General features: G+C 43.1%; 1 protein-coding gene across 1 annotated transcript in view; it reads left to right on the forward strand.

The window, feature by feature from the left end:
- Adgre1 (adhesion G protein-coupled receptor E1) overlaps window positions 1-16,557 on the forward strand; it is a 105,970-nt gene extending 89,413 nt beyond the window's left edge. Inside the window, exons 16-20 of the mRNA XM_038329316.1 lie at window positions 5,565-5,762; window positions 7,509-7,744; window positions 10,354-10,420; window positions 13,819-13,910; window positions 16,305-16,557. Coding sequence (XP_038185244.1) covers window positions 5,565-5,762; window positions 7,509-7,744; window positions 10,354-10,420; window positions 13,819-13,910; window positions 16,305-16,557 — 846 coding nt within the window. The remainder of the gene's footprint in view (window positions 1-5,564; window positions 5,763-7,508; window positions 7,745-10,353; window positions 10,421-13,818; window positions 13,911-16,304) is intronic.
- Window positions 16,558-16,815: the final 258 nt, after the last annotated feature.

A 16,815-nucleotide genomic window follows, 5' to 3' on the forward strand; every position in this document is an offset into this window, starting at 1 on the left:
CCAGGGTCCGCATTCACTCACCAGTTCAGATGGAATGTCAGTGCACAGGATCAGGGATTCCAGGCAGCCCAGGGTCGCAGCCCAGACAAAAGGGCCACGGTGGGGGCAGGGCGGGATGGAATACCACACAGCGAACCTGGCAGCACAATCTGAAGGAGCCCGCACTCCCTTGCAGGAATCCTCAGACCTGCCTGGAGGTCAGAGTCTGACTCCTCTGGGTGGATGGCCTTAGAACAGGAGCAGGACACCTGAGAACAGTAGGGAAAGCTTGGGAGACACAGGGACGGGAGAAACCGACACAAGCCTGCAGAGGGAAGTGGGGGTAGGGGGTCTGTGCTCTCTTCCAGGGCAGGTTGCCCCAGGGTCCGCATTCACTCACCAGTTCAGATGGAATGTCAGGGCACAGGATCAGGGATTCCAGGCAGCCCAGGGTCGCCGCCCAGACCGGTTGATTTCTTTTGTAAACCTAGTGTTTATCCTAGATAAGAAATAGACTCTCCTTATTAAATTGTTTTTTTTAGGAGCAGTTTGTAATCCCCAACAAGGTAAATTTTTCTGTAATTCCTTAAACATTTTCTCTTATGTATTTGCATCTGAATCAGCTAGCAAGATATCATCCGTATAATGGTAAACTATAGATTGAGAAAACTGATTATGCATTATTTCCAATGGCTGTTGTACAAAATATTGACACAAGGTAGAACTGTTTAACATTCCTTGTGGAATGATTTTCTACAGATATCTTTTAATAGGCTGGGAATTATTATAAGTAGGCTCTATTAAGGCAGATTTTTTTTTAATCTGTTCTTTTAAAATTATTTTTCATTTGTTTTACCTACTGACCATTTCCCCCTCCCTCCTCTCCTCCTACTTTCCTTTTACCCTCCCACCTACTCTTCGTCCGTCTCCATTCAGAAAGGGGCAGACCTCCAATGGGAGTCAGTACAGCATGGCACATCAAGTTGAGGCAGGACCAAGCTCTTCCTCCTGCATCAAGGTTGGGTGAGGCAACCTATGGGGAATGGGTTCCCAAAAGTCAGCTCAAGTGTCAGGAACAGATCCTGATCCCACTATTAGGAGCTCCACAAACAGACCGAGCTTCACAAGTGTCACACACATGCAGAAGTCCTAGGTCAGTTCCATGCAGGCTCCCTTGCTGTCAGTTCAGAGTCAATGAGCTCCCTGGAACACACTCTGTGAGTTCTCCTGTCAAGACCTTACACACTAATAGTGGGAAACTTCAAGTTCTCCTGTCATGACCTTACATATTAATACTGGGAGACTTCAACACTCCTCTCTCACCACTGGACAGGTCAGTCAGAGAAAAAAAATCAACAGAGAAATAAGAGAATTAACAGATGTTATGACTCAAATGGACTTAACAGACATCTATAGAACATTCCATCCAAACAGAAAAGAATATACCTTCTTCTCAGAACCTCATGGAACCTTTTCAAAAACTGACCACATACTCTGTAACAAAAAAAAACCTTAACAGACCAAAAAATTTGGCATAACCCCATGTATCTTATCAGATCACCATGGCTATAAACTAGTATTTAACTGCAACACTAATTCCAGAAAGCTCACAAACACAGGGAAATTAAACAATGCTCACCCGAATCATCAATGGCTCAAGGGAGAAATTAAGGGAGAAATTAAAGACTTCCTAAAATTCAATGAAAATGACCACACAACATACCCAAATTTATGGGACACAATGAAAGCAGTGGTAAGAGGAAAGTTCATGGCACTAAATGCTCACATAAAGAAGCTGGAAAAATCCCACACTAGTGATTAATTAACAGAACATTTGAAAACTTCAGAACAAAATAAACAAACTCCCTAGGAGAACTAGATGCCAGGAAATAATCAGATTGAGAGCTGACATCAACAAAATAGAAACAAAGAAAACAATGCAAAGAATCAATGAGACAAAGAGTTGGTTTTTCCAGAAAATCAACAAGATAGAGAAACCTTTATCTAAACTAACCAAAAGGCAGAGCAAGAACATCCAAATTAACAAAATCAGAAATGAAAAGGGGGACATAACAATAGACACGGAGGAAATCCAGAGAGTCATTAGGTCGTATTTCGAAAACCTATACTCCACAAAATAGGAAAACTTAAAGGAAATGAACAACGTTCTGAATAAATGCCAAGGATATAACTTCCCAAAATTAAATCAAGACCAGGTAAGCAAATATAACAGACCTATAACTGCTAAAGAAATAGAAACAGTCATCAAAAGTTTCCCAACCCCAAAAAAGCCCGGGACCAGATGGTTTCAATTCAGAATTCTACAAGATTTTAAAAAAAACCTAATACCAATTTTTCTAAAAATTGTTACACACACTAGAAATAGAAGGAACATTGCCAAACTCTTTTTATGAAGCTACAATTACCCTGATATCCAAACCACACAAAGATGTTACTAAGAAAGAGAATTACAGACCAATTTCACTCATGAACATTGATGCCAAAATACTCAGTAAAATACTGGCAAAAAGAACACATCAGAAGTATCATCCACCATGATGAAGTTTGCTTCATCCCAGAGATGCAGGGATGGTTCAACATCTGAAAATCTGTCAATATAATCCACCATATAAACAAACTGAAAAATAATAACCACATAATCATTTCATCAAATGCCAAAAAAGCTTTTGACAAAATACAACATCCCTTTGTGATAAAGGTTTTGGAGAGAGCAGGGATAGAAGAAACATACCTAATCATAATAAAGGCAATATAGAATAAGCCAACAGCCAACATAAACGTAAATGGAGAGAAACTCATAGAGATCCCACTGAAATCAGGAACAAGACAAGTTGTCCATTCTCTCCATATCTATTCAATATAGTTCTTGAGTTCCTAATTTCTACATGTCATAAACATTTTCAGTAATATAGCAGGATACCAGATTAACTCAAAAAAATCAGTGTTTCTTTGCTTTCTTTGAAAGCATTTATTCGTTTCCTCTAATTTTTTGTTTGCCTTTTCCTCCATTTTTAAAAGGGAGTTTTTTTTTTTTTAATTTTCTCTTTAAGGGTTTCTATCATCTTCATAAAGTTATATTTAAGGTTGGTTTCTTCTGATTTTTCTGGGTTAGGGTGTTCAGGTCTTCCTGTTTTATGACCACTGGGTTCTGCTGTTGCCGTGTTGCTTTTTAGGGTGCTGAGTATTCCTGCAATGGCACCCACCCATCTCTTCCTCCACCTGGTGTTGGAAGTGTCTTTGTCCCTTGGTCCAATCCTCACAGGTGGTGTCTGTGTCTCAGGGTTCCTCTCCTGGACTGATCATTGCAATTGCTGTCTGTGTCTTAGGTAGTTGTTCTTGGTGTGTTCTGTGGAGTTGCTCTCTGTGTCTCAGGGAGCTGCTGAGGTCTCCATGGATGGGTGGGATTTGGGACAAAGTAGGACTTGTAGATTACAGGATCTGATTGATGGGTGTGTGAGGGAGAAGACAGTGTGCAGATGACTTGCCTACTGACCAACTAGTGAAGCTGAGGTGGGTGGGGGAGCAGCCCAGGGTTTTGACCCAGTGCCTAGGGCCTAGAGACTGGACTGACCACCTAGGGAGCTGGCCACTTACCTCTTGGTCTGCTTTGTGCATTTGCAGTCTGTGCATCAGAGGTCCTCCAAGGTCACTGGGCATGGGTGGGTTTGTGGGTGGAGTAGAACTTGTAGCTCACAGGGTCTGCTTGATGTGGGATTAGAGCTGTTTACCTGCAGGAAGCTTGACTCCTGGAAGGCTAGTGAAGCTGAGGCAGGTTGGGGAGGGGCCTGGGTTTTGCCCCAGGGCCTAGGGCCTAGAGACTGGGCTGTCTAGTTGGAGAGTTGTTCTCTCACCTCTTGGTCCACTCTGTGCCTATCTAATTTCTTTATCAATAAAAAAATCAGGAGTCAGATATGGGAACTTGAGTGATCAGAGCAGCAGTGGAAAAGCCACCAGTGACCTTCTATCTCCTCAATTCCTGTAACCAAAAGGACTGAGATCCTCTCTAAGTCCTGCCTTACCATTTCCTGTCTCTCTATCTGTTCTTAGTCCTCTAAACTCTATGGTTATTTTTGTCAGGTAGTGACTAGCTCCACCCTCTGATTCAAAGGAAGTTTTATTGTCAGAAAGTGATCAAAATATCACACAACAGAAGGGGCACATCCCTACAACAGAGGTACCAAGTCCCTTGTAGGGGACTGTGGGGCTTAGGACTTACAGTGGGATGATAATAATGTTTCCTTTCAGATTCTGTGGGAGTCATGTTTTTGTTTCTAGATAAGCCACTTAGCCTATCTGAGTGGAACCCAGCTCTCATGTAAAGCAGCAAGAAGAAGAAAAAAACTAACACACAGTTAACATCACAAGATATATTTATAAGTACTAATATGATTTATTGTTATTCTATAGAAGTGGCCATGAACAGCAGCCATGGGCTGAAGAGATGGCTGAGTCTGATGAGTGCTTGCCTTGAGGCATGAAGATCTGAGTTCATTCCCTAGCACCATGTCAAAGGTCAGGGGTGGTGACACAGGCTTGGAATCCCTTCAGAGGTGGGAGACAGACAAATGGACCTCCAGGACTCACTGATAATCTAGGCTTGTCCATTTGGTGAGCTCCAAGCTGATGAAAGTCCCTGTGGATGATGTTCCTTATTGTGACACCACAGGCTGTCCTCTGGTTTCCATGTGCCTGTGAAACATGTGCACAGCACCTGCCACATACAATGTATACACACGTATACACGTGCACACAAAACAAAACAGTTCTTATTATGCTCCTTCTTTTAGTGATTAGTAAGCTGAGGTATTTATGTCTTATCAAAAATTTTTATACCTGTGAGCTAGTAAAATGTGGGCAATTATATTAACAGTGTATGACAACATTGTGTAGAGGACCCTGACTGGCAATGTCTTTAACACAGAAAAGGCAACCAGGAATTTTACAACTATCCATTAATGAATAGTATGACTGTTAGTTTCATTCTAAGCTGAAATGTTTCAGATATCAGCATCTTGGTTAGTGATCAACCCCAGAGGAAGAAACTGCTTCAGACATTTTGAGTGATGAAGGAGATATAGGAACTTCATGATTCTCTCCCCTCACAGATTAATTCAAAGGGCCTAGAAATTGCTAGGGTCATGTATGCTCCATCTCTTGGCAATGGTGGGGCTTAAGAGTTAGGGTGCGGAGTCTGGCCACAGCTTACCCTTACCTCCAGATGGTTGGTAAATTCTTCTTTTTCTACATTCTCAAATGTCCATATTCCTTGGAGAATCAATACTACATCCAGGATTTCTACAGCAAGCAATTATGGGAATTGTAGTTTGGGGATGTTCTCTCCAGTATGGAAGGCCACAAATATTGGGGATGGGGAGTGAGTGCTCAGAGATGCTTGGATTTTTCAGAGTTTCCTGGATGACATTCAGATTATTTTGACTCTAGGGGACAGAAGCCCTTGGACTCTCCTCCCAGTTCAGGTCTGAATAAGGTGCTTTCTTCTTTCTGGGGTTGAGGATGAATTTCAGTTCTACTGTGAGGCCAACAATGATTTTCCTTCCTGCTAGATGGAATTCTCCCTGTACGTCATCAGCCACGTGGGTACAGTCATCTCCCTGGTGTGCCTCGCCTTGGCCATAGCCACCTTCCTGCTGTGCCGTGCTGTTCAGAACAGAAACCAACCCTACATGCACCTGCACCTTTGTGTGTGTCTCTTCCTGGCCAAGTTTCTCTTCCTCATGGGTGTAGACAAGACGGACAACCAGGTTAGTGACCCTTGGACTGTGTTCCAATTCAGCTGCACCATCTTCCCATGTTCTTCCCCTCATCCCTATCTAGTTCCCTCCCCAAGGCCACTGCCAGTGTCCTGGTTTTCTTTCTGTTGATGTGACAAATACCATGACCAAAAGCAACTTGAGCAGGATGGTTTATTCCAGCCTATACTTTGATGTCACAGTTCACTGTTTAGGGAATCCAAGAGAGGAAGTAGAGACCATGGAGGAAAGCTGCTTGCTGGCTTGTTTCTCCTGGTGTATCCAGTCTGCTTTCTTATACAACCCAGGGCCACCATCCTAGAGATAGTATTGCCCACAGTGATTTCCCATCTCAATGCCTCTCACTGTTGCCTACAGGTCAGTCTTATCAGTCAAAGTTCCATCTCTCCAGTTGAATTTCATTTGTGTCAAGTTGACAGGAAGCTAACCATCATAGTCAGCTTCTCACTGGGTTGACTTCTTGTGACAGTTGTTAGTTTAAAATCAGCTCCTGGATCATGCTATGAATTATTTTGTTTCTTCCTATTGTTCTATTTTTCTTTCTTCTTGTATGTGTTATATGCATGTGTGTATGCATGTTTGCATCTGTGTGAGCACAAGAGTGTGCATGTGAACTTGGTGTAATGACTCAACCTCAATCACTCTTCCACATTTCTTATTGAGGTCAAGTCTCTCAAACCAATCCAGAGCTGGACAATATGAATTGTCTCTCTAGCAGGCTTCCTTCCAGAGCTGGAATTACAGGTGTGCCAGTATGCCCACTTAGCACTTATACAGACTCTGGAGATCTGAACTCTGGCCCAGTCCTCACACTCATGTAGCAAGTACTTTAGAAACAGAGTCATCTCACTACTATTGTGTATTATATATTATTGTCTGGGTGTGTATTTGAATGTGTGCACACATGTACATGTCATGGAATACATAGGACACTTGTAGGAGTTAGTTCTCTCCTTCCATGTGATCAATATGGGAGCTAGTGCATTGATCATCTGAGCCATCTTTTCGGCCTGACCTTGCTTTTTTGAGACAGGCTCTCTCATTGGTCTGGAACTCAGCAAGTAGGCTCAAGCTGTCTAGTTGTGATCCCCAGGCAGCCCCTGTCCTCTGCTCCCTACTAGGCGGCCACAGGTGTGATTTTCCATGCCTGGCTTGTATCAGGGTGCTGGGAATGGATTTCCTCATCTGTGGTGCATGGATTGGGGAAAATACTTTACTGGCTGATGACTAACTAAGGTTCCATATGGGTCCAGTTGGTGAACAAATGTGCATAGTGCTTACAGAGCACAGATGAAGGGTTACTTACAGGAGTTTGGGTGACCCCCAAACAACCTGCATCACTGCATATGTCACACACCATCATGGATGATGTCTCATGGAAGCTGCATTATAGAGCCCCTCCTTCCCTTAGCCTCCCTTTGTTTATGTACACTAACTTCTAGGGTGACTTTCAGCTGAGGAAAACCTTGAGTAAGTAGCACCTGGAGTCCCAGGTGGCTTTCTCTCTCTCTTTTTATTAGCTCTATCCAACCATAGACATTTCTCTTTTTGTTGCCATGGCTACCTGGATTGGGTATTCACTATTCCATCATGGTGAAGGAATGACTACATTATGCTCAGAAAAAAAGAGGCTGGATTGTTTGAGGAGCCCCAGTTGAGGCCATCCTGCACTTGTTCTTGTCCCTCAACCTTCTGCCCATGTTGGAGGATCCTGATATGCAGACTTCTCCCCTGCAGACGGCCTGTGCCATCATTGCGGGATTCCTGCACTATCTTTTCCTTGCCTGCTTCTTCTGGATGCTGGTGGAGGCAGTGTTGCTCTTCCTGATGGTGAGAAACCTGAAGGTGGTGAATTATTTCAGCTCTCGAAACATCAAGATGCTGCACCTCTGTGCCTTTGGCTATGGGCTTCCAGGCCTGGTTGTCGTGATCTCTGCCAGCATACAGCCACAGGGCTATGGGATGCATAATATGTGAGTGCCATTTTTTTCTTCTTGAAGATCTTGCTCCAGGCTTTGTGATGATGGCTGTACTAGCTACCTTAATGGTTTCCATGGCAAAAGTACCCAAAATAATAATGAAATTAAGGTATGAAGGTTTTATTTAAGAACATTTGAAGGGGAACAATCTATCATGGCAGAGAAATCAGGGCAGGAACTCAAGGTAGGAACCTGGAGTCAGGAACTATGGAGACATGATGCTCTCTGGCTTGCTTATAGCCATGCTCATTGAGCTGCATTTTACAGCCCAGGGCCACCTGCCTAGGGATAGTGCTGCTCACAGTGGGCTTGGACCTCCTTTATTGATTAGCATTGGAAAATAACCCACAAGTATAGCCACAGGCCAATCTAATGGCGGCATCCCTCATTTGGGATTACCTTTTTCCCAGGTGACTCTAGTTTGTACTGAGTTAACAAACATTAACTGGCATAACATTCAAACCACAAAAACACTTATGCAGCCATTAAGAGCAAGTCACTCTAGCAGTGGATGTTACCGATTGATCAGATGGAACCCTTCACTCTACCCTGAAGGATAATGTGTATAGACAAGAGAAACATTCCAGGGTGGAAGGTGTGGGCCCTTGGGTGTTCAGCTGGTGCAGATACCTATAGCTCTCAGCCTCAGGAGCTAGGCATCTACACGGTCCAGGGTATAAAAGTCAGAGATATGTGGCTCAAAGTACTCAAGTTGGAGGCATTATAGTTTCATTCTCTTGTTCAGATAAACTACTTGATAAAAGGCAACGTAGGAGGAGAAAAGGATTGTATTTTAGCTTGTAATTCCAGGTGATAGTCCATCATTATGGTGAAGCTAAAAAGCAACAAAAACAGCTGGTCACATGACATCCACAGTGAAGAACAGAGAAATAAATGCACGCATGCTCACTTGCTTGTTCTCAGTTACATTGTCTCCAGTTACCACAGTTTAGGATTTCCAGAATTTTGAATGGTTCTGCTCATGGTGGATGGGTCTTTCCACATCAATTAAATTACTTCCAACTGACCCTGCTGATCTCCATCTTCCCAATGAGGACACCTCTACTTCATGTCATTTTTTTGGGTGACCAATGAGTTAATTGGGGTTACTTATAGAGTATGGGTGAGGGATTGTTTCCAGGAGTGTAGGTAACTTACCAGAAGCTGCACCACTGAAGAAAGTGTCTCTGTCTCTTTCTCCCAGCAACTAATAGCTGCCTACAGATCCTCAGGGAGAGGTAGGGCCTTGTGGTGTACTAAGTTAGGGGGCATATGCTTGGCTGGTAGTCCTTTTCTCAAGGAAACTGGGGTTTCCCAGGAAGTGTGTAATAGCTGTCAATCATATGTCAACTCAACATGGACACCAATATTTAAACTTATTAAAAATATTAAAATGAACCCTTGTAATTGGGGCTTATCATGAATACTAAATGTTGGCTTAATAGCATTTTACACTACTCTAATAAGGCTCAACTCTTGCTGAGCCATAGGAAGGGGGAGGTCCTCTAGTTTTGTTGGTATCAGGGCCACCAAATTGTTTACTACATAGAAGATTCACAACTGTCTGAGTTTAACTTCCCATCAAGAGACTATATAGTTGGGCTATTTTTACTATTTTCCTAGATGCATAAATAAAACCTGCTCAGACTGCACAGTGCTGCTTGTATGTTTGATTTCAGGACTAGCCATTTAATATTGATAACCAATTGTGTGCTCTTCCCCTGGAGACTATGTCTCCCGCAATAGCCTTCCTTAGTTGACGGGCAGTTCTTGTGTAGGGGTGAGAATATGGTGGAATTTCCCCCATAGGAAGCCGAAGAACCACAGCAATGATGCTTGGGAGGATAACCCTACATGTGCAACACTGGTCCTCCACACCTTGGTAGTAAGCAACAGCTCTCCAAGACCTGTTCTGGACTTAGGACCTGCCAACAAGAGAGAAATCATGCTTGGTACTAGAACCTTTGTGCAGTTTCCTAAAGACTAGTGAAGTTTCAGATATTGAAGGATAACCAGTACTTTACTAGTATCAGCATAATTTCTAACCATATTCTAAATATTTGTTCTTTTGTACACAGATAAATGTAGTCCTTACCCCTCATCAAGGAAACCTAACAACTTACAATAAACAGAAACCATTATAGAAAAACCACAACCAATCAAAATTCCAGAGTTGTGGGCCAGTCCCGACTGAAACATCTACAAAACATCCTGCACCTAAGGCTCAGGGAACATTGAAGAAGAGGGGTGGAAAGCTGATAAGACCCTAGTATATTTCTTAGTCAAGAATGGTGAGTCATTATCTCTCACTGGAGGAAGGTTGGAGCTGGGGTTTGAACGACAAAGTGTACTAGTGGAGCGCTGCATGGAGGAAGAAAGTTCTGTGAAAGTTATGAACCAGTCATCAGCCTGAACTCCATTCTAGGCAAAGGTCTCAGGAGTATTTGCCTAGGTGTATCTTTGCTCATTTGACACTGCTATGCCCACCCCACCATCAGTGCTCCAAATGCATCTCACCCTGCAGTGTTCTGCAGAATGCACATTGCCAGTGGCAGTGTGGGTGAGACCAACATGCTCATGCCTCCTGTGTTTTTCCTCTACAGCTGTTGGCTGAATAGAGAGACTGGGTTCATCTGGAGTTTCCTAGGGCCAGTCTGCATGATCATCACGGTAAGGAAACCTGTGTTCAAGTACATTTTGGTGACCAAGGAAAGCCAAAGTTAGGAAGTATCATCATACTGCAAAGCCTACTACTCTCAAACTCATATGATTCTTGGTTCTTGGAGATTTCCACCCAGGTGGGTGTGATTTCTCTGTTCACTTTCAATCATGCTCAGGTACAGAACATCTAGAAGGGACAACAACCCTTTTTATTCATGCTTTGTGTTTTAGGGGAGAAATAGATCCATCCGTCCCTTCTAGGTCTAGATGCTGAATGGAAGACAAGGTAAAAAGAATTTAACTACACTTATGATATACAAGCAGAAAGATATCTGTCAGTCTGATGTCAGCCTGGTCTACATAACAAATTAAGTTTTAGACCAGCTAGAGCTACATTGCAAATAGAAAGACACTGCACCCAAAAGAAAAATAAGGAAGAAGAGGAATGAAGTGAAGAACAATGGTCATTATTAGAAAAACTGAGATGAGAAATTTTGAGAAAAAAGCAGAAACCTAGCAATATTTGCAGATGCTGAGTACTGTTTTGGCTCAATTACTGTTGCTGCAGTAAAATGTGGGCAACAGCTTAACAGGGAGAAAAGGGTTTATGTCAGTCTTCAGGTCTATCCTGGCTGGGTTTATGACAATTTGACACGTGCTAGAGTACCTAAAAGGAGGGACCCTCCATCGAGAAAATGCCTCCATACGATCCAGCTGTAGGATATTTTCTTAATTAGTGATTGATAGGGAAGGCCCACCCCATTGTGGGTAGGGTCTTTCCTGGGCTGATGATCCTGAGTTCTATAAAAAAGCAGGCTGAGCAAGACACGGGGAGCAAGCCAGTAAGCAGCACCCCCATGGCCTCTGCGTCAGCTGCTGCTTCTAGGTTGCTGTGTTGTTTGAGTTCCTGTCCTGACTTCCTTCACCGAGGAACAGTGATGTGGAAGTATGTAGAAGGAGCTGTGGGCAGGCCTGCTTTTCATCCCGCCCGGCTCCCAGCCACCTGGCTAGCTTATGCCCCGAAATAACAACATACAAACTGTATTCATTTAAACACTGCTTGGCCCATTATCTGTAGCCTCTTACTGGATAATTCTCACATCTTGACTAACCCATATTTAGTAATCTGTGTAGCACCACGAGGTGGTCGCTTACCAGGAGAGATCTTAACCTGCATCCAACTCAGAGAGGAGAGGCATGGCGACTACCTGAAGCATCTGCCTGATTCTTCTTTCTTTCTCCCACAATTCTGTTCTGTCCACTCTGCCTACCTATGTTCTGACCTATCAGGCCAAGTAGTTTTCTTTATTAATTAACCAATGAAACAACAGATATACAGATGACCCTCCTCCATCAGAAGTATAAGTCAAAGAAACCCTTTCCTCTGCTACTTGCTTCTTGGTCATGGTGTTTGCTTGCAATAGGAACTTTAAGACAAGGCCATAGTCCATCATTGAAGGAAATCATGGTGGGAATGCAAGGAGGCACTTGAAATAGAAGCCTGAGAAGCTTTGCTGTTTGCTGGTCCAGGTGTGGACTCCTGCTTAGCTTTCTCAAACATGCCAGGATCATCTGCTGTCACAATGGTACCTCCCACCCTGGGATAGGCCCTCCAGCAGAAGACAGCAATCAAGACAGTGCCCCACAGACATAGCCACAGGCCAGTCTGACCCAGGCAGCTCCTCAGTTGATACTCTCTCCTATGGTGACTGTAGACTGTGTCACATTGGCTGTCAAAGTCAAATGTGACGAACATTATCTCTTGCTACTTGCCTTCCATCAAGCCTCTACTTCTTATGCAGTTGTGTTTCTGCTGTCACCCCTGGTTCTTTTTTCCTTGTGTCATTGATATCTTATTCTAGATCACAGAAAGACTATCCATGATTCTGGGTTGGCAGAATTAATGTAGTAAAATGGCTGGGTTTTATTATCAAAAGTAACCTACATATTCAGTGAAATTTCCATAAAAATACTTCACAGACCTATAAAAACCACCCAAGAATTTACACAGAACTATAAGAGGGCAGAAATAACCAAATAAGTCATCAGAAGATGATGACTGGAGTTGTCACAATACCTGACCTCAAATTATAGTGCAGTTGAGTCTGGAGAGATGGCTCAGAGGTTAAGCACATTGGCTGCTCTTCCAGAGGTCCCAGGTTCAATTCCCAGAACCCACATGGCAGCTCACATCTGTCTGTAACTCCAGTTTCAGGGCTCTGACACCCTCACATTGACATTCATGCAAGTAAAATAATAATGAACATGAAACAAAACTAAAATTATATTGCAGAGCCACAGTGACAAAGGCAATCAGATACTGCCAAACAACAGATCACACATACACACACACATAAACATGTATGTTTGCATATATGTATATTACAACAACTAACAAAAAAGGCCATGAATTTGAAAGTGAGCAAGGAACAACTGAAGGGAGGAAAGGGAAGGAGAAAATGATTATAATTATAGTGGAATCATCCCCCCCCCCAGTATATCATTAACAAATAAACTTAAGGGAGAAAGGACTTATTTGGCTCACAGTTCCAAGTTACAGCCAATCAGTGTGAAAAATCAAGACCACAGGAAGTCAAACAACTAGTCACATCACACACACAGTTGAGAGCAATGAGCAATGAGCAATGAGCAATGAGCTCATGCATACTGTGCTCAGTTTAGTTTCTCCACTCTCATATATACACAAGCCTCTGCTTAGGGAATGGTGCCACCCACAGTGGCTGAGTCTTCCCCCTAGTCAAGATACTTCCCACATGTATACTTAGAGACCACCCTTAGACAGTCTCTTACAGGTGTTCCTGGAGGCTTTCCTCCTAGGTGTTGACAATTAATACCAACCATCAAACCACTTTGAGGAGGCTGGGGAAACACCTTTGAAGAGAATCAACGAACTCTCTTGTGTCATAATCTATAACATCAACCTTGGCTTCAATTCTAATTTAATAGATGGTGGAAATAAAAACAACAAAAACATGGGAAAAACAAGGACAATTTGTTGCAAGGTTGTTTTATTGTAATACAGGAGGTGTATATCACTTTTACAGTGTGGACTCAGGAGCAGGCTGGGAGGGACCAGTTTCACTGCATAAGAAGTGTGTTTTGGATGCTGTAGCATGGGGAAGCAGCAAGTCAACTAAGTACAAGTGGGGTGTCTCATGTGGTCAATCAGGAGTGATGATGTCTTTTTGCTGCTCATCCTAAATTGGAAGCAGAGGCATCAGTTGGGAAGTCATCAGTAACTGATTCAGTCCTGGTTATTTGGATCTGACAAATTCAGGATCGAAGTCTGGCATCCTGGATGGGTTCCTGGAGGTCAGATTTCTATGTCAGATTGGTTATGATCAGTCTGTGTGTCTGGTCTACCTACCCTCTGCTTGACCTTGCAGATCAACTCTGTTCTCCTCGCCTGGACACTGTGGGTGCTGAGGCAGAAGCTTTGCAGCGTCAGCTCAGAAGTCTCAAAACTCAAGGACACCAGGTGCAGCCTCTTTCTGACTTTTTCCCCTTTGTCTTCCTTCTTCTGACAGAGCCTCACCAGTCACTTTTCTGTATATAACATGTGCCTATGCAGGTACATGCATGCTATGACACACATGTAGGTGTCAGAGGACACCTTGGTATTTTTTTCCATCTTGTTTGAGATAGAGTGGCTTGTAGTTCATCACTGTGTATGCTGGGACATCTGGCTCAATCCTCCTGTCTCTTCCTCTCTTCTCAACACAGAGGCATGGGGATTATAGATTACACATTTTGCACTTGATTTCATGTGGGTCCTCAGGATTTGAACTGAGGTCCTCACATTTGTGCACCAAGCAGCAATTTACCCATCGAGCCACCTGCTGGATTGCGACCACCTCTTGTATATTCATGGTATTCAAGTGATGGGGCTTGTACAGAATAGCAGGGTCCAGGTGCCAAACTGCCTATTCCATCGATGCCATTTGTGATATTACATTAGTTACACGACCTTCACAAAGCTCAGTTTCTTCATCTGTAGGAAGGGAATAGTGATATGTTTTCTTTAGGTTGGTAATAAGCATTGCCACAATTGCTGGGAACACCAAACCTTCTTATAGATTGTCAATACATTCAGTGTGAGCACATACACATGAAAACATGGACATACATGCACAATGCATACACATAAAACATGGATATATATGCATAATGCACACACACATACATGGTCATACAGATACACATGAAAATATGGATGTTGTCTTAGGGTTTTAATTGCTGTGTAGAGACACCATGACCACAGTAACTCTTATAAAGGAAAACATTTAATTGAGGTGGTGTGTTGAGAGGTTTCTGTCCCGCCTGGTCCTTCAGCTGTTTAGTTCCAAAGAAACACACAAAGGTCTACATTAATAATAAACTGGTTGGCCTATTAGCTCAAACTTCTTACTAACTCTTACATCTTAAATTAACCCATAACTTTTGTCTGTGTTAGCCATGTGGTTTGGTACCTTTTTATCAGTGAGACATTCTCATCTTGCTTCCTCTGCATTTAGGTGATGACTGCAGACCGAGCCTTTCCTCTTCCCAGAATTCTCCTGCCAGTACTTCCTGCCTGGCGACTGGCAGCATTTTACTAAACCAGTACAAGTGACAAAACTTTACAGAATACAAGACCATTGCCACACAGTAGTGGTGGTTTACAGTTTCAGAGGTTTAGTTCATTATCATCATGGTGGGGAGCATGGCGGTGTGTAGACAGAAATGGCACTGGAGAAGGAGCTACTACATATTAATCCCACAGGCAACAGGAAGTAGACTTTGACACTGGAAGTAGCTTGAGCATAGGAGAACTGAAAACCCACCCCCACATTGACACACTTCCTCCAAGAAGGCTATACCAACTCCAACAAATTCACACCTTCCAATACTGCCACAACCATTGTGGGCTATTTTATTTCAAACCAACACAGATATGCACACACATGTGCACCAACATGGATGTATGCATACACACATGCACACACATTCTTACACAATGAACTCATAGATGCATAGATACAAATGCATACATGAACACAGACAAACATGGACATACGCACAATTATAAACATGGATACATGCACATATACATGCAAATAATACAAGCATTCACACACTCCCACACCCAAGTGTACATATATATGCATGCACAACATGCATACACTCTCATGAGCACACATGTACAAACCCATACGCTCAAATGTAAATACACAATGCACATTCACACATGCATTTTCAGCCACAGACAAGCACATATATGCGTACAAAATGCACATCCATCCACATACATGCACAAGTGAACATACACATGCATACATGCATTCACATGCACATGTACACATACCACACACATATGCATACACAGAGATACACGCACACCACACCAAAATGTGAGAAAACACTAATATTTTAAAATGTCTATTTTGAGACAGATTCTCCCATAGGACCAGCAGGTCTGAAATCCATGATTCTTGGGTGCTAGGGTTACAGGGAGTCATATGGTCTGACCTGGAATCACTTTCTCTGGCTAGGGAGACAGTGTGACTCCCTGAGTCATGTGGAAAGTGTGAGGTACAGAGAAGGTGATTGAATTAGTGAATGAAGCAATGATACTCTGATTGGCCCCGAGCCTGGTCCATGCTCAGCACAGCATGCGGCTACCCACACTCCTCCTCCTCTTTTCCTTCACAGTGTTGTCACCATCGTATTATCCTACAAAACAGCTTTGGCTCCACCTGTTCTCATCTGTCTTTCCTAATCTAGCCTTCATATCTAAATAAATTCACATAGTAAATGGCATTTGCATATGTTTTTATTTATTATGACCATACCCGCTCTCAGGACAATTCCTTCTGTACCCACTCCCTTCCAGGTTGCTCACCTTCAAGGCCATTGCCCAGGTCTTCATCTTGGGCTGTTCCTGGGTGCTGGGCATTTTCCAGATTGACTCCATGGCAAGCACCATGGCGTACCTGTTCACCATTATCAACAGCCTGCAGGGGGCTTTCATCTTCCTCATTCATTGTCTGCTCAACCGCCAGGTACAGGGCTGCCTACGTCCACCCTCCTCTCTGCATAGAACCATCCACTTCATATGTCTGAAGCGGACCCACTTTCTTATCTAGAATTCTATGTTGAGTATGCATGTGTGTTGTATGTATTTGTGTGTATGTGTATGTAATTGTGTGTTGTACATGTGTATTCATACATGTGCTCTTCTTTTCCTGGAGACTAGAGACTGACATTCGGTGTCTTTCTCCATCATGTCCCTCTCACCTCTGGTAATTTAAATTGATATGCACATGTGTGTGATCTCCTCTTGGAGAAGTTTGACCAAAAGAAAGCCAAACTGTGAATTCTCTGCCTCCCTGCCTGTGCTTCCT

Source organism: Arvicola amphibius, chromosome 1 (genome assembly GCF_903992535.2).
Source record: "Arvicola amphibius chromosome 1, mArvAmp1.2, whole genome shotgun sequence".
NCBI lineage: Eukaryota > Metazoa > Chordata > Mammalia > Rodentia > Cricetidae > Arvicola > Arvicola amphibius.